Raw genomic sequence first — 22,239 nt, 5'->3', positions numbered from 1 at the left:
GTATGGGTGTTCCCTTTGCTCTATGTCCTCACCAACCTCTGTTATTTTTGTCTTTTTAATAGTAGCCATTCTGACTAGTGTAAGATGATATTTCATTGTGGTTTTAATTGTATTTCTCTGATGATTAGTTATTTTTTTTTATATGCCTGTTGGCCATTTGTAGATCTTCTTTTGGAAAATATCTATTCATGTCCTTTGCTCACTTTTTAATGGAATTACTATTTTTTAGTTTTTTGAGCCCCCTGTTGGATACATAGTTTGCAAATATTTTATCCCATTCTGCAGGTTGTCACTTCACTCTGTTTATTATTTCCTTTGTTGTGTAGAAGCATTTAGTTTAAGTATGATTTGTCTATTTTTTGTTGTTGTTGCCTGTGCTTTTGAGGTCTTACTCATGGATTCTTTGCCTATACCAATGTCCAGAAGAGATTTCCCTGGGCTTTCTTCTAGTATTTTTATAGTTTAATGTCTTACATTTAGGTCTTTAATACATCTTGAGTTGATTTTTGTATATGGTGAGACATAACAGTCCCATTTCATTCTTCTGCATATATGGTCTGATTTTCCCAGCACCATTTATTGGAAAGGGTGTCCTTTTCCTAGAGTGTGTTCTTGTTGATTTTGTCAAAGATCAATTGGCTCTAAATATGTTGGTCTATTTCTGGATTCTCTATTTTGTTGCATTGATCTATGTGCCTGTTTTTATACCAGTATCATGCTATTTTGGTTACTATATCCTTGTAGAATACCAATCCTCCCAGAACTCTTCAGAAAAATAAAAAAACATACGGGTAGGAAATTCTCCCTAACTCATTATATGAGGCCAGTATCACCCTGATGCCAAAACCAGAAAAGGACACAGGAAAAAAGATAACTACAGACCAATATCTCTCATGAACAGAGATGCAAAAATTCTCAACAAAATAATAGAAAATCAAATCCAACATCACATGAAAAAGATAATACACCATGATCAATGATTTTTATACCAGGGATGCAAGCATGGTCCAACATACACAAATCAATAAATGTGATACATCACACAAACAAAATTAAGGAGAAAAAATCATACAATCATCTTAATAGATGCAGAAAAAGCCATCTGTTCTTAAAGTGCATAGGTAAAAAAGTAATCCATATATAAGTAAAATATTTTATTTTATTTTAGTTTTTACTCTTTGGCATTTATGGTTTTCACTATTAATATGAGTTATCTCATTTGTTTATGCTATTCAAGACATCATAGAAGAAATCATCGCATTGTTGTGTAGTTGACACCCTTAATGCAGAAATGATAAATACTATGCAGATCTTTGTTTTGTTTCATGACCATGTGCAGATAATTTTTTTTACCATTTAATCATATGCTATTCAATTCCATATCTATGTCCCATAAAGTGGAGTGTTTTAAATTTAGTTCTAATTTTAGAAAACTTTTGACTCTAAGATATAATTATAATAATCAAAATTGCCTTCCCATAAGTAAATTATTTTTGGAGTACAGGACGGATACCAGGAAAGCACAATGATCTATTGTTTTTCTTGTCTACAATCTGTTGAACAAGATACTCTAAATTAAAGCTTGGAAAACATCTTTGCTGGTATTTGAAATAATTAGCTGTGAAAGTCATGGTCCAAGACCCTTTTAAGATTTAGATTTTAAGTGATTTTTCTTCTACTTGTCAAGTCTTGACATTTTATCGCCTGATATTTAAGGAAGTGGAGATTATTCCCCCTCCTCCAAGCAGAGTGAACAAATTGTATTTACGCTAGATAGCCAATACAATGAAAAGCAACCTGGGTTAGGTATTTGAAAGCATTGACACTTCTGCCTGAAAAGACGCTTGACCTCCCACATAAGAACAGATCTCTATAGTTACTTAAAATAATTTGTTTAACACTTTTTTATAGTGCAAATCGCCAGTGAGAAAGTAGTAGTGCTCATTCGACCAGTAAATCCAATTCTTCATTAGGAACCTCTCCTCCTAGGTCTTAGGTATCTTAAGTTTTTTGTGTCAAAAATTCAGCATATATCTGCCCCTTATCTCCCTCCACAATACTTAAACTATAAAAGACCTCACTGAAGGTAATATTGCATAGTTTACTTGTCTATATTTTTTAATACCACACTTCCAGGGTATAAGCTTCCCAAGGGCATGACACTCTGCTTTAGTCACTGATAAATCCCAAGTATCTAGAACAGTGCCATGCACATAGTAGGTGCTCAATTAATATTGGCTGAATGAATGAGTGCCTCCTTCTACTGGAATGTAATGTCTCTAAGGACTGCAATTTTGTCGGTCTCGCAGCTATATCTCTAGAGCAGGTATGTAGTAAACACCTGTTGACCATCCAGCTAAATGGCGGATTGCATAAAATTATACCAGTATTAACATATTGGTAGTAGCAGGGGAACATGGTATAAAACCCTCTGCTCTGTATCTCTAAGTGGTATATTTGACTTACTAATGATCCATTTTACGTGTTAAGTTGTGATATTCGTGAATATGAAAAAAATGTTCAATTTTTGATGGTTCACAGTGACTTTGTTACCTTCTCACTAGATCTTCCTAAAAGATTGAATGAGCTTAAAGCACGGACTCAGCTATTAGGACAGACAGGCCAAACACATATTTGTTTGAGCCTTTCAGTGTGAAGCTCGCATATTTCAATCTTCTTCACTGTTTAGGACATTTCCATCAGATAAAAATTTAAAATCATCGCTTTAAAAGCCATTTAAAATTCCAACAAAACTAAAAGTAGAAAAGGCCTCATAGAAGACAATGTTGAGGTCTCACCTCCATTTGTATACTGGTTGATGTGATGATTTTAGTTATCATAAAATTATAATTAATAACTATAGCCAAATTAAACATATTTTTATATAGTGATATTTTAGGAATGTGAAATAAATAGCTTAGCCATGTTATCATCTAATCATTTCTTAATTGTGAACTAATTTTATCTCCTCAGTTGTAATTATGGGTCTAGGGCTATTATGCTGTTTACTTTGTTACCAGACATGAAAGCTCTTGGGTGCTGTACAATTTGGAGAAAGAACTAACACTCTTTTTTTTGTTGTTGTTTCTTTGTCACTATCACACTTATCATGACAAAAGATCATTGCTTTTTCTCTCTAACCCTCATTTCATCTCTCTGCATTATATGTTTCCCTTTAGACATAGCACAGTGAACTCAGATTAATAAAAAAAATAGAGTCACGGTTTAAAATAATATTGATTGTGGAGAACAACTGAGGATGCTGCTTTTTCCTCGACAAATGATAGGGTGGAACACTAAGGCTCCATACGATGTCCTTCCGAAGAAAAATTCAGGGGGTCACAAAACCCAGGCTTAATTCCCCCAGAAAACCGCAAATGTGTGGATTCAGCATCAACAGGGGGACAGGTGATTCTTGAAGGTTAATATGATACACTTTTTTGACACGATCTTTCTTTGCTTTTACATTTTCACAGAAATGCTATCCACTTCTACACTAATTTCTGTGTGTGTGTGTTTTTTTTTTTTGGTTTTCTTTTTTGTTATTTTTATCTTCCCCTTAGGAATCACAAAGAGAATGCTTTGTGATGGAAAAGATTCTCAGAAAATTTGTCATTTTTGTAAGATGCTGATCCCTTCTCTCTCTTTCTCCAAGGTATGCTGCTGCTTAGAAATCAGGGGGTGGAGGGCTCCCCTGCTGGGTTTCACAGGTTTCTGTTGTGACGGAAAACAGTAAAAATTACAGTAATTTTGAGGGTCAGTAACACAACTATCCTACATCATATTGCTTAGATGGAAATTTTGTATATCTGCAAGATTATGCCTCCTTTTGTGTTCTTAAACCTACTTACTATCAGGGAGGAATTTACCAGCCACATTCAGTTTATATCCTTTAACAAAACCACTCTTAATAATGTCCTTTATTCATGTGAGAATAGTTTGCTACTGATCTCTCTGATTACTTACTAACAGAAACTTCTGTTTACTAACAATTAATTCTAGTTATAATGTTAATAAAACTTAAAGGACAATATAGGAACAAAGGAAGTTAACACATCATGTTCTTTTCTTTTCTTTTCAGCTACCCAGACATGAATCCTAGCTAAACAGGGAGGCTTCTTCAGAAATTCTTCACAAAAACCCCAAGAAATCATAAGATGAGGTGATCTGAACTTTGCCTATGCAAACAAGTGATGTTTAATCTTCTCACTGACCAAAGAATAAAAATCTCATTAAAAACCAGTTTCAGGGTGACTGGAGCAGGAGGAGGCACAGGACTCTTACATTGTGCATTCTTTGTATCACATGAATACAATCATTTAAAATAAAGTGTTGGTATAACACGAGTGTGAGAGCAGCTTTTTCTTGCAAACAAATCCCATAAAGAATATGTATAATAAAACTGAACATTTCTACATGAAAAAATTTCACCTTGCAATTTGTGCGGTCAATGTCATGGTGTTTTATCAGGAGGACATGATCTCACCTGGTATGCCGAGCATCGAGGCATTCGGTTGTCTCGTCTTTTTTTTTTTTTTTTTTTTTGTCCTCAAAATAAAACAGAACAGTACTCAGTTGCCATTTACCAGACCTGACTCTGCCTCTGACTTGTTCACTGTTGCAAACCTCCTCACCAGTCTGGATGCCAGCGTTTGCCTTTACCCAGCTGTAACAATCTGCACAGCCCCTTGGAGAGCTGCTATATGAGTCCCACTAAAATAGTGCATGAAAAATCATTCTGAGCTCTCAGGGGTTGAGATTCAAATATAAATGCAAAGGATACATTTACAAGCTCGGAGTCTTGGTAAGCTCATTCAAGTTTACACAAGGTAAAAGACGATGCCATCAATTTCTGAGACAGACTGAGTGAGGGTCATGACTGAGATTGTGGAATGAGCCTGGCCAGAGGTTTCGAACCAGCAACTGCAGCTTTGGTATGTCCTAAAGACAGGATGCAGCACGTTTCAAACCTATTTGAATAAGCTTAAAATTTTAATACAAAGATTTTACATAACAACCCAGATTTCCAGATGATATAGAAAAATTTTAAGATCTAAAAGTAAGAGCTGGATGCCTTAGTGCATTCTCCTATGTGCTTGACACATCTGAGCCCCCTCCTGTTGCAGACAACACATTTACAAAGTCAGGAGGATGGACTGATTCGAAGTTTCAGCAATCAATACCAGCTCAAGGCTTACTTTATTTTGTCAGTATCTTGGAATTATGTTAGTGATGACACATCTGAGAATTTACACAGAATATAAAGAATAAGATAGTTTTATCCACAAAAGATTATGTTGTAGCACTCAGTATGTTTTATGGGAATACAAAAATGCAGACTTTTCTCTGTAGATTACTCTAGACCCATTGCGTGCTCTTCAGGTGGGTTCATACTCAGGAAGGAAAGGGATATTAAAACAATGACAGCAAAACTAATTTCTGCACAGCATTTTATCCTATTACTCTTCAGTTTGAGAGCCTGGAATGACTCCCTATTGCTCAGTGCGTGGTCCGAAGTCCTGTGTATCAATTTGTTTTGGTGGCTTCATCTTATCCCTCCGGTTTTATTTCCTAACCTTTTTCTAAATGACTTTATATAATACAGTTTGAATAAATCAGTTTTAATAAATGAATAATGAGAGAATCATGAGAAGTCTTCATGTTTGTTTGGTTTTATTAATTCATAAGATTTTAAGGCAGATGCCCTTGGTTCAAATTCTAGATTGCCACATATTAGCAAATGTTATATGATCAGAAGAACTTAATGATATGACCTAAACCTTTCTAAACTTATTTTCTCATCTGTTTCTTAGTTCTTATGAGGATAAAATGGCCTCAGAGTAAATGTTGGTCATCTCCTTCTGCCCAGCCACGCCACCCATGGTGGGAAGTTTTCAGTAGAGTTTCAGTTGCTTAAAATATTTCCCAGGTGTCTTTAATATATAAGAAACTTAATTACACCCAGTGTAAGAAGTCACACCTATCAAGATATTCTATTAACATCTACTGTAAGAGAGTTTGGCCCACATAATTTAAGATTTGTTTAATGATTTAAGTTTTATCTCTGCAATTATGTTAAAATGTTTGTAAGGACAATGGAAATAAATCAAATATCTATAAAAATAGCAGAGGTGGTGAAAAAAATTATCATATATTACGTTTTGATAAACCAAAGGCTTTCATATACTTTTTCTGGTTTACTACTCAAAAAGCCTTGTGAGGTGGGTAAGGTAGATTTTGTTTTTGTTACCCTAATTTCATACATGAGCTAGTTGAAGGAGCTAGAGGAAATGTAGATTTCCTGTCTATGGCTGGAAACCCTAACTTATGTCTTCTGGCCCTGGATCCAGAGTTTTCCTGGATTGTCACATTGTCTTCTAAGGAACAAGTAGAGAGAGGGGTATACGGTTGATTATGAGAATAAAAGTCTACCGACTGATTTATAAAAGCTAAGATAGGTTTTAGAATACAGATAATCTTTCCTTCATAGAGATTCACAAATGTGTCTTTGTATTGTTATCCCCATTTATAATTATGATAAACAAGATCGCCTTAATTTAGAATTAAGGAGCAAGTTCTTTCTATCCACCAGGGGTTTGCAAACTGAGAGCCCTAGGGACATGTTTTATGATCACTAGTGACAGCAGCCAGGCATCCCAGAGCCCATGGTTCCTTACAGCAGCACACACACCCTGCCTTTCACCCACTGTGTCACATCCCTGACCCCAGAAAGTGTCTGACTTTGTTACCTCTGTTAAATACATCTCCTGTGAGTAATGTTTCATCCTTGGAAACTTTTCTCATGGCCCATTCAAAAGGACATTAGTTTTCAATAGGCTCTGGGACTAGGCTCTATCATTACATGTGGTTTCTACCTAATGGGTCTTCTCTTCCATCCCTGGTATTTTCTCAAGTTAATTATTTGTAGCGACATCACAATGAATAAAAAGTCCTCAAGGTGAAAAACAGAATGGGTGCTCACAAATAAATGGCCAACCTAAGGTGGGTCTGAAATATGTGCCTCGTGAAGGCCCAATATTCTTTATATTAATTTTACAAGGTCATAGATAATGGATCCGTACTGCTGCAATCAGAGAACATACGATATAACCCGGAGAGAAGCCAGCGTGTCTGGGCACTGGAGACCGCTCATGTGAAAGGAAAAGTCAGAATCCTGACGGGCCACTTACCGGAAGGTTAAGCTTTTGGATGCAACGTGGTCCTGTCTATACCAATGCGCTGGGATTGATCTGGGTCTACGCAGCCACCTTCCTGGCAGGTGAAAGCGATGCAAGCACACCTGACCTGTATATTGGTCATCAGCCCTCAATGAGAAAAAGATTCTTCAGTGGATTGTGGCACATAGCATGCTAATCAGTTGCACTTTTTTTTTTTAACGTGATAATTGTGTCACTTTACTATTCATCCAGATTAGAGGTTCTCACCCCTTACTAAGCCTCAGAATCACCTGGAGAACTTGTTCGTAGATAGATTTCTCACAAATTTCTGTCTCTCTCTTAAGTTTCTGATTTAACAGACCTGAGCTGGGATCAGGGCATCGTATGTCTAACAAGTTCCCGGGTGATGCTGACACTGCTGCTCCGTGAGTAGCAACGACACCGATAGAAGAGTGTTAGTGTAGCAAATCCTCCAGGGGCCTTTATTAAAGCATCGTTTTAGGTGTTCTGCTTTAACCTGATTCCTCTACCATCACAAAACGTTCTTGTGATGCTAACACACCTTGCTGGAACACTAATACCTGCTAATAATACCTATGAATTTTTGAGATTTATTTTTATGTAAATACTTGCAAATAATTTTTAAAATGCTCATACTATGAAGCCTATAACAGTATCCAGCAATCCCCTTGCCTACTTCCCCTACTTGCAATTTCTGATGTCCAGAGGCGACTATGTCAATCTCTTATTTTTATGCTGTTATATGACTCCATATTTGTAGATAACATGGATATTGCTGTTCCCTGATTTTTTTCTGATTTTGCATTTATCTACTTCTTTCCTCTCATATAAAATGTCTATTTAACTATCCAAGCTTTTTTAAACATTTTTTTTTCACAAAGGCATGTTTTCTGGAGCTGCTCCCATCCCGTTGCACAGGCAGCTGCAGGGTCTCTCAATTGGCCACTGTGTCCCCACCTCCCTTCAGCGTTGCATCTTTTCCTCTCTCTCTCATTTTCTGTTTTCCTATTTCTTAGGGTTCCTTTGACATTCATTTTCCAAGCTGTCTCTTAGTTATTGTTTCCTTCCATCACATTTGTACTTTTCAAGAGCTCTTTTTTATTCTCTAAATGTTCCTTTCTTTCAAATTTCTGTTTCTGTGGAGGAACTTTCCTTAAGGCTCTTTAAAGAAATTAAATTTACATTTTTTAAGTTTTCATCTGTGCTTGACATTGCCTCTGATCGCTTCAAGCGTGTTATGCCTTTTGTTTATTTTGGCCTCTGAATTTTATGTTAAGAGTCCTCTGCAATACCTGGCGATCCTTGGCTGCCTATCCATACTTCAGAATGAAGTAGTGAAAATACTGCTGGGAAGTTCTCTGTGCAGAAAAGCGCTTGCTAACACGGGGATGTTTTCTGTGGTTACTGGTGTGGACCTGGGAGCCATGCCCTGTATCTCTGCTTAGTGATTCCCATTCTCCAGGGAGGATTCCTCTATTTCCTGTCTGAGGGTGTAGCCTAGGACTGGCAGCTTTCCGAAAGTCTAGTGAGGACTATAGATTCATTAACGGCGTTTGGTGCACGGACTGACATGGAGCCCTGATTTTCACTGCACCTTGGAATCCTTGCATTCACTGGTTTCTCGTGGCCCACGAGGATACTTCTCTCATTCAAACTCCAGTCCTCTATGGGTGGGGAAGGCAGAGGATGGCTCTCGGAAATTGTCTCATTGTTGGACTTGGACAGAGAACCCAGGGGAGTCTAACTGCCCCTTATAAAAAACGTCAACAAATCTTTTTCTTTTCACTTTTCGCCTCAACATCAGAAATACCTGATGCCTCTAACTCTTAAGGCTTTTAAAAAGTCAGTGGCATAAGAAAAATATGCTTCTGTTCCAGTAGTTCTCAGTCATTTGCAAAAAGTTTTTGTCGATTCAACTAACTGCTTTCTTGATGCATGTGATGCCTTATTGTCATTTTCATTTGGTTTCTGGAAAGAGTAAAGATTACCTTTTTATCCAATTTGCTTTTATTACCAGTTACTAAGAATTTTCTATCTTAGATATATCAAAATAAGAGAAATGGAGTGCACGGGCAACCAGAGAGCGCTTGCGTACTGGAGTTTACACAGGACCATCCCTCTGTTTCATGTCAAAATTTGTTTTGAATTTATCTGTTTTGCTCTGAAAGTCATGTTTGTAAGTTGGAATTACCTAAATCAGTGTAGGAGATATTCATCAGTGCTCAGTACTTATCTGTATATGCGTGGTTGAGACAAAACATAGGTTGTATATTTTAAATTTATTTGATTATTTAAAACTTTCTATGCATAGCTGAGTACTAAAATTTCTAAGGATAAGATAAACATCAATTACAAAAAAAGTTTGGATTTCTTAATGTTTGTTCTATCTTATTTTCGTCTATTTTTACTTTGTTATTTTGTTTATTTTTTCATAATTTTCCTCTTTTTATCTTCCTTTAAAAATTTATCCTCATCATCTCTAATAGTTTATGTTTATATGTTTGTTCCTCTGTTCTTTTCTCCTGGGCTCACCACTACTATGAGCAACAAAGTCCTTGAAATATATAGATTATATTCACTTGATTTGGAAAATCTTTCATCTGATTTTAACTACCCTGTTTTTTAAAAATATTATTCCCCATTTTTATTCCAAAACAAGTGGACCTTTTATAAGCTACAAAGATGCGCTCAAGGTAGATCACTTTTCATATGCATCACAGCTGCATTGTCTAAAACTAAGAAATGAGACATTTTGTGTGCCTTGGAATGGCTCTTAGAATAAAATTACCTCACTGAAATTATTCATCTTTTGCTTAAATCGAATTTTTTCTACTTTTTAGAATTTTTTCTTTATTCCATAGATGTATTACTTCATAAAAGTAGTCAGTGAATGTGAAAACGTTTATTGTACATTATCTTAACTATTAACATTGTGAAGATAAATTTTACTGAAAACATTTTTTCTTTCTTATTACCAGAAATAAATGCCTTAAAAAAGGAAGTAGCTTCTGCTGAAATAATTTTCAAGTTGACATTACAATGTATTGGGTTTTGGAAAAGCATGAAGCATATGTTGGGAGTGCAGTGGATGAGTGGGTGGTTATTTCCGCGCTAGTATAAACAAGCTCTATGTTTCGGCTGAATTCTAGATGGGAGACAGTGTTCAATACTTGTTCAGTCCACAATTTTGGTCTTAACAGAACTGATCCAAATCCTGGCTTTGTCAACTATGGTTTAATTCAAGTAATTGTAGTTCTGTGAGCCTCAGTTTACTTGACAGAAAAATGGGGATTTATAACCCACAATGATTATAAAGATGAAACAAACTTCTATGCAGAGAGTATTTGACGTAGGACCTGGCACATACTGAGCATTCAATGAACAGTTGCTGTTATTATAAAGCCATTCAAATACGCTTGATTAAAATGAAACTGTACTAATCACAAAAAAATTAATTTAACACCAGAATTAGTAGCATTACCAATATTTATACTTTGGGTGAATAAAAATAGCTAGGTGTTTATGCTTGGAGGTAAAATACTGAATTATTAATGTCTCTGGATAAAATAAAATAGAGAATGGCAGGGGCTATGTGAGAGGCATGCTTTCATTTTAAAGGTTAAATAAAAGGATTTAAAATATGTATTAATCTGGTCCCTAGCAATAGCTTTGTTTTCACTATCTGAGGAATCACTTATTCAACAAATATTCTTTGACTGCCTATTATGTGCCTGGCTGTGTTTACCTACCATGCGAAAGGAACTGCCTCCTTTTTATGCTTGAATACTTTCCTTTTCCACAGACATTTCCACTGGGCCTGGGAGATGGGCAATTCTATGCATGGACAGATGGTTTGAGAAGAAAGGACTGGCATGACTATGAAAGCATTCAGAAAGAGGCTATGCGCTCAGGTATGAAGTTCAGTGTCAGCCGCAGTTCTACTGTACTCACTGCAGCATCTCGTTTGTCACTTAAAGGGTCTCTAATGAGTATTTCTTCTGCACACAGTAAAGTACATCTCATGGGTATATTGGAGCTCAAACTGGACAGAACCAAAATGACTTCAAATTTCAGACACCAAAAACATAACTAATAACCCTGCCAATATCAGCTGCAGTAGAGGTCATTAAAATTCTAGGAACCTATACTATGTTATATTTCCAAACTGCTTTTTAATAATTTCTGGGGTTATCTTGGGGTTTATCGATGAGACTTGACCTGGTGGATATATATCTTGAGCAAGAATCACTCATTAGGACGGAAGCGTATCTAACCAATGAGGAAAAGTATCTAATTTCTGAAGTAATTTCTAGACATTGGTGGTGGGGAGGGCAGGGGCCACAGCAAGTCAGTGGGTCACAGCAGCTGGGGACCCGAGGTTGGAACGCTTGGATAAACAAGCAGGCACTTCGATGAAACCAGTTAGGTCTGTACATGTTCACAGAATTCTAGTCCTGGGCCAGAGCTACAGGGCAAAGGAACAGGAAAGAATAAGCCCTTCTACAAGGACTGAAAAATTCAGTTTTTGGAAACAAGGATTCTGAAGGGTATCTAAGTAGAAATCCAGTGAAAGCGAATGAAAAATTACAGGAAGCCCATATTCTCTCACTTGGCCAGAAGAGCTCTGTTTTTCCCTAATGAGGACGCCACAGAAATCGACCAGCTCCTGTTTGGTAAAGACAGCTGAGCGGCACTGAGACACTGCATTCCAGGTCAAATCAGCAGCAGAACTGTGCCTGGCCACAGTGTGAGGTCCCCCTGCCAGCCTTCCTCTTAGCTCATCCCTGCAGGATGACCGGGGTAGGAATGTTTAAATAGTTATGAAATTGTCCCGGGCTGGGAAGCGTTCTTAGCTCTGTGTCAGGTGTGGCTGACCTTGCTATAGACTTCTTTCGTTTTCCTCTTTCATTCCTTTTCTCCAAATAAAGCTCCCCTCTCCCAACTTCATTAAAGAAGCTTGTCCCAAAGATGTCCCTGTTCTGGCAATTACATCTTTGTGGCATATTTGGTGATTTTTGAGATATCAGATTCTTTAAATACTTGTTTCTAATAAGTAGGTGGTCTGTGAGGTGAGGGCACGTTGTTAAACACCACAGGTGAATAATAAGAAAAAGAAGATATTGCTTCCACCGTTGAGGAAGTGGAGATTTCTTGCATTCAAAAAACAGGAAAAGAGCAATTTCAGGGTAGACCCCGAAACTTTGTGTGTAGTATCAGGATTCTTTTCTGGCATATCTGTACCTTTAGAGATAAAGCTAAATTACAAAGGTTATTCAAATTTGTTAAAAGGATTCTAACTAATGTTCAAAGAAATGTAGAGTTTTTAGTATTTCATAATCTTATACTTCATTGTTTTGGGGTTGGCATTAACTGAACCAATTTACCTGCAGAAGAAGGTTTCAAACCCAGTGTTGCAGGGTGAGGAGGACTCCCAAGGAGAGGCAAACCAAATTTTAAAGCACAAAGGCATATATGCTGGTATCAACTAAAGTTATACTTTTATCCAATTAACCTTGATTTTCTTTCTCATGGATTGCTACTAATCTAGTGATACTTCAGGCATTTTATTTGTAATCACACATTTTCTATGTGTAATCCCATTACAGTTCATTTTCCTAGTTTCATGTCCTTTGAAAATTTATTGACACTAAATTTTCTCTTTTAACAGTTCAGCTATGCCTCTCAGTTATATTTTATTAAAAAAGTGAAAAGCATGATCTTTGAATATTCATTCAAATTATTATTAAAAGTTGAAGGGAAAGAATTTAAATACAAATTGCTTTGATACAATATGAAAGACAATGTACAATTTGATATTGGTCTGTTATTCAATATATATTTAGTGTTTTTGTTATAGCAGCTATCTGGCTGAAATTTCTTCATATATAATTTTTTATTAATAAAAACAACAATATAATCTTTTAAATAAATGTAGACTTTGCCTATGGTATTTCCCTGAACTATGGATCTATCAATCCATGCTAAAAGTTGAGGAGGAAAATGCAATTAGTTTGGATAATTGCTTCTTAATTTATCTGTGATGCTGCCTAATTCTGCTTTAAATGATAAAAATATACATTTTATTTTTCAATTTTTTTAAATATACATTTTAAATAATCTATCCACAGTGGTATGTGTGTGGTGTGCATGTGTTTTATAATATCATTATTAATACAAGTGATACGTATTTCTAGAAAGCACTTATCTTTAGTTTTGAAATTTGAAAATATTTCTTGTCTAGTCTTATTTTCATTTTAACTCAAAATATATCACTGCATTTACAACTGGTTTTCGGATTAAAATATGAGTGCATGCCATAAAAAAAAAAAAAGAAAAGCTATTTTCAACCCTTCTATTTGATCTTTTTGCAACAGGTTTTACCCTCATATTATCAACCTATGCATTCTACCATAAGCCTCAGGAATTTTATGAAGTGATGTCTAACTTTTTTACTACTTCTATTTGTCTTAGTTAATCTTGTCAGTTTGAATATCCAAGTTTTTTATTGAGTCCTCTGTCATTTTATTCATTTGTTCGTTCAAGAAATATTTTTAAATGCCAAATACTATACCAAGCTCTGGGAGAAAATTTTAGAAAAAAATGCACTACAGTAGCTATTGAGAAGCATGTAGCACAGTCGTAGGAGCCTTCACTGTATATTGACACCATGGCCATTCTGATCCAAACCACCAATGTCTCTTGCCTAAACGACTCCAATAGCCTCCTAACTGGTCTCCTTGCCCCAGAGCTCTTTAAAGAGGAACCAGAGTGATCTTCTAAAGATGCATAATCAGATCATTTCACTCCTCTCCTCAAATACCCACAAAGACTGATAATCATACTCAAAAATAAATCCAAGTTTATTCCTTGATCAAGGAGGCCCAGCATGATCTATGCATGAGCCGTGTCTCTGGCCTCATCTCCTATTGATTGGCCTTCGGTCTCTCCACTGGCCACACTGGGCTCCTTATTCTTCCTTAATATGCTAAACACGTTCTAGGATTTTTCACTTGCTGTTCCTGCTGCCTTGAACACTTTTCATCTATAATTTCACAAACCTACTCTTCCCTTAGTAGGTCCCCAGATCATGTATCACCAGCTTAGCAAGGCCCACCAATCATTGCACTATCACGTACAGATATATTCCCATTCATTCACTTTTTCCTTTAACCAATTTAATTTTCTTTCTAACAATTATCTTTCCATCTCTATTTACACAAATATGTATTTAAGTTTAACGAGTTAAAAATTGCGATTCCATGAAATATAACCACTTGCCCAAGGGCTCTAAGTCAGAACATTCTCTTGCATCATTTGAATTGAGCTTTTGGAATAACGGCACCTCCACATTAGGAAAGCATTGTACAAACCTGATGCACAACAATTGCTGTTTTTCTTTTCTGGATATTGCATCTCATACCCCCTTAAACCTCATGATTGAAGTTCCTGAGGTTTCTTACTAATTGCTGCAAATTCCTGTGCCATCCATGTAAAGGGTGAGCACTAAAACCCAATTTGAGGGGTAGGAATTTACCATTCTTTAAATGATTAACAGTAGGGTTTCCTGAGTTCCTTTAAACAGCATCACACTTCAGTGCTGAGGGGGGATCTATTTTGCTGTTAGATGTCTTTAGCCTATGTAATTGAACAAGACTTCCAAATAAACAGAACTGGAAACAGAAATGTGCTCCATTTGGGATAGATTAACTATATTGATTTTAGAAAGTACAAAAATGATAATTTTTCTATAACTACAATGGCTCCTGGTCATCTTTTATTGATGCCTCATGTCTCTTAAAAACATCGTCTAGCATCTTTTTTTATTACTGTCAATAATGAAACATTGCTTTTTGTTAAAGGGCTCACTCTAATTTATATATCTATGATGTGCTCTCAATAAATGTCATAATGAGATTTGTTAGGAGGTCAACTTTAGGAAGTATTATCAAAATAACATTCATTACTATTCATTAGATTAAAATTAACTTTTAATGAAATATTTCCTTTAACAGTAATTGCATTATAGTTTAAATGTAAAATGGAGGTGTAGAGATTGTGAGTATTTTGTTGAGATTTATGTGTCTGAAAATAGAACAAAACTTAGCTGAGACTAAATTGGGTGACAGTTATCTAGAGAAAAATCACTTTAATCTTACAATATGGAAATAACAGGGTAGAAATATCTCAGGAGATTTATTAACTGCAATTAGTTTGTATTAAAAATATTTACAACACTGGCTTTTAAAAATAATTCAGCTTAACTATTTGTTGCAAAGCTCAGAATATCTCTGTGTTTAGAAATATCACATTCCCATGGGCAAGTATGCATGAGATTAATTAACCTTATTTTTTCTCACTAGTACTATGTGGTTTAATGATACCACCTATCTCAGAGTTATTTTAAGTGTTAATGAAACTCTACAATTAAAATATCTGGCCTTTAGTTTGTGCTCAATGGTATTTATTAATATATAGTCACATAACCCTGATTCCTGTGGTAATGTGACTATAACTTGAATTAGCCATCATAATTTTTTTCATGCCTTCAAATCTAGTCAACTGACACAAACTCTCCCAAAAATTTTCACTTGGGGTTTCATATTAACTTGTACTTCAAGTAGAGCTGTCTCTTCAGGATTTATATTATAAGACAAACATTTTGTGAGTTTCTGCCCGAAACCTGTTCCCTTCTTAGTGTTATATTTACGCTTTGTCAAAAATCCCTTTCATATGGTGGTAGTTGCGATTATTATCAAATTGTTTCCTGCTGTAAATGCCCCACATTTGAGAGGAGCCATGAGAGTAGATGATAACTCTTGGTCATGAAGAAACAGGAAAATATTCTGCTGAAGGAAGATAGTGTCTGATAAGAGCCCAGAAGAAACAGATGAGAAACATCCAAGCAAGCAAAGGGTTTGAATCCAAATGGATCAAGTAGACCAAGGTTAAATAGATTTTACTCCTGCCATTCATTTTCCTAAAGTCTTTTACGCAACTTTATTTTCCTCAATTTTAACCTTTTCCTGTAGAGCTGTTAAGGCAGGGTGAAATGTAAATCTGTATTTTCTAGCAACTTGTCACACAGAAAACAGATACAATGCCCACTGTATCTAATATTTTTTCCTTTAACTCCAATGCTAATCTTCCCGCTAATAGTAACTCTGCTCTGGAAACTCCACAAAGTTAGATTTGCTACTGTTGCTGTCGCTTTACGCTTTAGGAGAGGTTAAAGTTATCCTTCCATTTAAAGTTATAGTTTACATATTACTTATGTAGCATGTATATGTTTTAGGAAGAAGAGTAAGAGAACTAAAATTAGAGAACAAATTTTTGATGATCAGGGACTGTGATGTCATCATTATGATATTAACAAAGTTTTTGCAATGTGGTAATGCTAAACTTAGAGAGCCTCCCACGATTTGGGGGACTGCAAATGATTCAAGCCTAGATTATCATTAAAGCGAAGCATTCTGTCTGAGATATAACTTGACAGCGATTCAAGTGATTACTTGAACATCCTCCACAATCCATCTCCAGTGTCTGGCGCAGATTTGTCAGTGATAAGTTATGGGCCTTCTTGGCTCTGTTACCTAAAGAGAAACGTGTGTGTTTATCCCCTAGAGAAGGAGCAATGCCAGCTGTGAGGACGTAGGACAACACTTTCCAGAAACTGACTTAAGAACCATAAATCTTTGACTTGATGCTCTTTGACTGACTAGCAGTGGTTTCTGAGTAGCCTTCACACCACACAGAGGCCACTGTTCCTTCTGACACTTCATAGTCACAGAAACATGACATAAGTGGTCCTCAAAAATGCTAGGAAGTCAGAACTGGGATCATATTATTTTAAAGAAAAACTTCTCTGCCCAAAATGATGTCTGATAAACTTGCATTGTTTATAAGACATAGATATTGTAACAAAATGGGAATATAACATTTAATAGAGACTTTAATTCAATATGGTGTTTGGGGACTGTGTGGTACGAACAGGAGAGTACAATGGAATTAGTATTATCAGGCATTTAATAATGACTTGAATTTCCATGGTGACCAACTGAGCCTCAGGGATCCAAATTCATTATTGGACTAGAATGGCTGATTAACTTAATAGACATTGACCCAGATACCAGTCTAATAGAATTTGGCAGTAGATATTAATTTGGATACACACATTATGAGTAGAATCCACTGAAGCACATAGAATTATTTTTTATTTGTTTTAAGAAATAATAATCATTAAGGAGTAACTTAAAATTGTGGCAAAGCTTTTATAAACAAAGAAATTTTTAAGAATAAGCTATTAAAAACAAATTATCGGGTTTATATTTAATTGTTATACTAGATTGATATTTAATATTCTTGTGTTTGTAGTAATAGAATTACTTTTATACAACTTAAAATACTTTATAAACCTTCTGACATATACATTATGATATTTTTATAATCAAAACAAAGGCATTAAATGTGTTATCCAAACTTGGAATGTCAGCATCACACATTTGACAAAGACCTAGCATTTTCTACTACAAATCCTTTACTCTTTACCTTGTTCTACAATTTCTCTCATTTCATTCTGCCTATATGCATAGTGACTTAAAATGGTTGGTGATTTCTTACACATTGTTTCCATGTTTCTCACATCCCAATGAAGTAGGGATGGTCAAATATTAATCTTAGTTTAACATGAGGAATCAAATCTGGAAATGTCAAATGATTTATGTATCTTATATATATGAAGTCAAGAGGTTTTATATAGCATATACTATACACACACACATAGTCAAGTTAATGCCAACACCATAATGCCAGTGAGTTCTGGGTTAACCTCGTTTTTATGCATTGCTTAGTCTTCTCTCTATTAACTTTTCCTACTTCTATTAGTTGCCATTTTTAACGTATGTAACCTGTGTTTGCCTTTGCCTCATCCATCTGCAAAGGTTAAGAGTGATGACTCCATTTCTCTGACTTCTGCTCTCCACTACATATAGGCCCCTTCACCTCTTCTCTGCAAAACCTCACCAGATTTCTGAGCCCCGTGGAGGTCACATTGCAAGTTCACCAGACACTTACTCTGACCGCGGTGCTGACAGCTAATGTTTGACAGTCACTCGAGTCCAGTATCTCACTGCCACAACCCTGTCCCTGATGCACCATCACGTTGCTAAGGCCTCATCCTGCATTTTTCAGAGCCCTCCACTTAGTGGCTCCTTAGAGAAGTGGGAGGATGCCTCTCCCCTACCTTGTGCTGTACTTTGTCTAAGCAACTACTAGCAAAGCTTGCAGTTCCCTCTCTCATAGAGACCCTCATACAAAATAGCCCCCTCAAACAGTGTTTCTATTAAAAGGACTCAGCTGTAAGATTCTCAAATCAGACTGGAAACCAGTATCAGATAGACACCAGTGGGCTGTTCTACATAGAATTCTTCTGTATGTGATGAGGTCCCAAAGCCTAATGCCAAGTTCCCTACATCTTGCTGCCTCCACCCCACTAGTTGCCTGGGAACAGCGCAAATCTGTGAATGCCCTTAGGAAAATAACTTTAAACCAGCAGATACTTTCAGGCTGGTTCATCAGAAGAGTTAAATTCCACCAGCAGGGATTCGCAGAATCAAGCTAGGCCTCCCCACCCCTCTCCAGTAGATGGTTATAGACATCGCTTTAGATATGGGTGTATGTATGTGTGTGTGTGTGTGTGTGTGTGTGTGTGTGTGTGTGTGTGTGTGTGTGTGTACCTAGATAGACAGATGCAGGTGATTCTTGCTCCCTTCCATTTTCAATAAACTCTCATGTCAGAATAAGTAGTCACACATAAACTCCTAGTCAACAAGTTAAACCATTATAAATTATGTTTAACTTATTTTTCATCCAAGTCATGATGCTGTAAATTAGTAAATTAATGAATGCTGATAGAATGATTTTCCAAATTCATACACAACTGCTTGAAAAATGTCACCTTTAACTACTAAAAAAGAGAAATTCTACCTCTTTTTTATGAAAGAGATTCATAGTCTTTATTTTTACAAAGAATAAAATGTATTTGACAAAGAACAATGTAATGCTTTTAAAATGAACAGTCCTCATAGGGTTTTCTGACTGTTCAAAGATGCCTTCAAATATTTTTAAGCATAATATATTATTTCCTACCTATTGGAAGGAAAAAATACACAGTGAGATTATTTCAGTCAGCTAATGACTATTTCAACAATGATCATGAAAGTGCAGAAAAGCAGAGACTACCTCTCTTAGTAACATTCCTGGACTGTAGGAGGATTTGGACGTTGAGCAGGCTGCATTAGTAACCTCACAGCAGCTGTGTGGAGGCACAGCAAGAGCCCAGCCCTTAGAGGAGCTCTGTCTAGCATGGAGCCAGCTCCTTTGTATCCTGGCAGCCTCCTACTGCTTCTCTTTTCCCTCCTCCTAAGGATCACTAACTCTCTCCTGTCTCCGGGCAAAAAGGCCCTAGAAGTGAGAATGGGACTGGCTAGAGCAGTCCCCAGTCGGTCTAGGTTATCGTGGGGAGGTAGAGGCCTATGCCAATCTTCCTGGGAAGCTGCAGGACAGATTGGCATTAGAGAGCCCCATTTGGTTCCAACAGTAAGCCATGCTTGGAAAATTTTGGCCGAAATAAAATGGGAACTTGGTACAAAACACAGCAACTCTTGTTTTATGAATCGCTTTGGTCATTATTCAGAAGGGTTCCACAAACATAACCAACACCTGGAGTATGCTGCACAGCACAGTTAAATAAAATTCGGTCTTCTGATTATTCTAAATACCAAGCACCTCTTTTGAAATAAAGATATGTTGGGGCCAGAATGATGTGACCAAAGCTTGTATTAGTCAGGGCTGTCTGGCGAAACAAAACCAACTGGATGTGCCTGTATTTTAGAGAGATTTACTTTAAAGAACTGGCTCACATGATTGTGGGGCCTAAAGTTAACTTAATATTAGTGCTTGTGTGTGAACAGAAAAGTCTACAAAAAGCTTGGAGTGATAAGAACAGGTTGTTACTACAATGATAAGCATTATCTTACTTACAAAATCAGAATAAAGATACTGTATTTTACAATTTAAATTAAAAATATTACTAAATGATGGAGGCTCATAGGATGTGTCATAGAAGTTGAAAAATGAGAAGGAAAGTGCAGAATAGCATGATCAGAGACAGCACCCTAGAGGGAGGTAGGAATTAAATCAGGCCTTGAAAGATGACTAGAGGAAGAACATCATTCCTGGGTTGGAGGTGGGAAAGAGACCTCAGCAAAAAAGAAGAAATCTATTTTAAACAATGAAACGGATTGTCATAAGAATGTCATGACCAATGTCAAGACAGGTAAATGTCACAGACTAGTAAGATATGTGACTAACATGTGGAAATCCGGTGTAAATTAAGATAGTCCATTTCACAGTGACAGGCTGAAAAAGAGAAATGACAGTAATACATAATAAGCTCTGCCATTATTTTATACATGGCTAAGATAATACTGAGTATCAATTGGTACAATGGGTGGCATTTCTGAAGTGACACATCTCATGTCATTCTGCAAGCTTGCATGGGACTAGGAGGTCACACTGTGATCCTAATAGACATGCACATCCATTCACGTTCTCTGAGAATCCAAGACTGTAACACAATCAGCACATCTGTTTCAAATATGTCGTCTTGAGGCACAGTTAGTTATCAATGAAATATATGTCACTAAACACACATTATTCTCTGGCTTTCTTTGAATTGTCTGTTTGCTTTAGAAGCTGGTAGAGACAATTCCTATAGGTATTAAAATGAAGGTACGTATTGCCGGTGAAGAAAACTTTAATTGTTTGGATGAGTTTCTGTTGATGAATCCAGAATCCAAACACTGATACACACTGAAATGCAGCTACATCTGCGCATTGCTCACCTGCAGCTTCTAAATAACCCGTCAGCCAGGTCAACAATTACAATCGCAAGACAGAGATTAGTCAGAGAATCTCACTACTGTTCATACTATAGATTTCTTTATGATAAGAAATCAACATTCTGTTAAAAATAGCTTCTATTAATTTACACAGGATCTTAGCTATACTCACACGGAAAGGAGTGCTGGCTCTTGATGACCCAGCTCTCATTTGTGCTGGAAAATGCCAAGAATAAGAAGTGCCAAATTTAGGACAATTTACAATAAAGGAAAAAGAAAAACAATACGTAGTCCTCAGTATAACTGAAGTACAAAATAGTGTATATGATAAATTAATGAAGAGTGAGGCTGTTTTTAACTCAACTCTGCCTTTCAAATTCTGATGAGACACAAGCCCTCTTGCTTTGTCTTCTCTTTGCTCTTTGTCCTGATGCAGAGAACTTCCTTCCTCTGAGCCCTTAGAAGTTTGTGAACCCCCCACACCCACCTGCCCACACAGGGCCTGGAGTGTTTGCTTTTAGTCACCTACTAAACATTTTCACCTCTTTTGTAAAGTATAAAATTATGTTTCATGCGAACAATATTTTAGACCCTCTTACAGAGCAGAATAATAAAGACATTAGAAGAGGAGTAACAGTAGTACAAAGGATTTAAAGCCAATTTGTCCTACAAGCTCCTTTTTAAACAGTCATATATATATCTCAGAGTGCACTGGTTTTTAATTCCAATAAGAGAAAAGACAAATATTATCAATTCCTTATAATTCTGGCATGCCTTAAATTATTCAAATGGTTTAATGATCATCATCAACTATTTTCTAACATGGAACCACCAGTTTGGAGTTTTCCCCTGTTTCAGATGGGATTTTATAGTAGCTGTGCTTTCATTTATGTGTTCAAATTCTTGATTGGCTTTGGAAATTATTAAGTCATTTAATAAAATTTGTTAAATTATAACTAAAATGAATGATAGAAATTCAAACACAATAGAAATTAATTTTATATAACACATCCTCAAACAGCTGTGTTGTGGGGTCTTTTGTCCTTAAGAGATAATTTTATATTTTAAACAACTGTTTAATGTCAAAAGTGACCATAAGATTCATTTTCCCCAGGAAGTTGGTATATGAATCAAAAAATTTC

The 22,239-nt window shown here is 36.2% G+C and overlaps 1 protein-coding gene across 1 annotated transcript in view; it reads left to right on the top strand.

Annotated features, from left to right (window-relative positions):
• The window catches only part of GALNTL6 (polypeptide N-acetylgalactosaminyltransferase like 6), an 819,656-nt gene that overhangs the window by 285,211 nt on the left and 512,206 nt on the right, over positions 1–22,239 (top strand). Inside the window, exon 3 of the mRNA XM_045552501.1 lies at positions 11,002–11,110. Coding sequence (XP_045408457.1) covers positions 11,002–11,110 — 109 coding nt within the window. The remainder of the gene's footprint in view (positions 1–11,001; positions 11,111–22,239) is intronic.

The sequence above is a fragment of the Lemur catta genome, chromosome 5, assembly GCF_020740605.2.
Source record: "Lemur catta isolate mLemCat1 chromosome 5, mLemCat1.pri, whole genome shotgun sequence".
Lineage (NCBI taxonomy): Eukaryota > Metazoa > Chordata > Mammalia > Primates > Lemuridae > Lemur > Lemur catta.
This window is presented reverse-complemented; position numbering and strand designations above follow the sequence as displayed.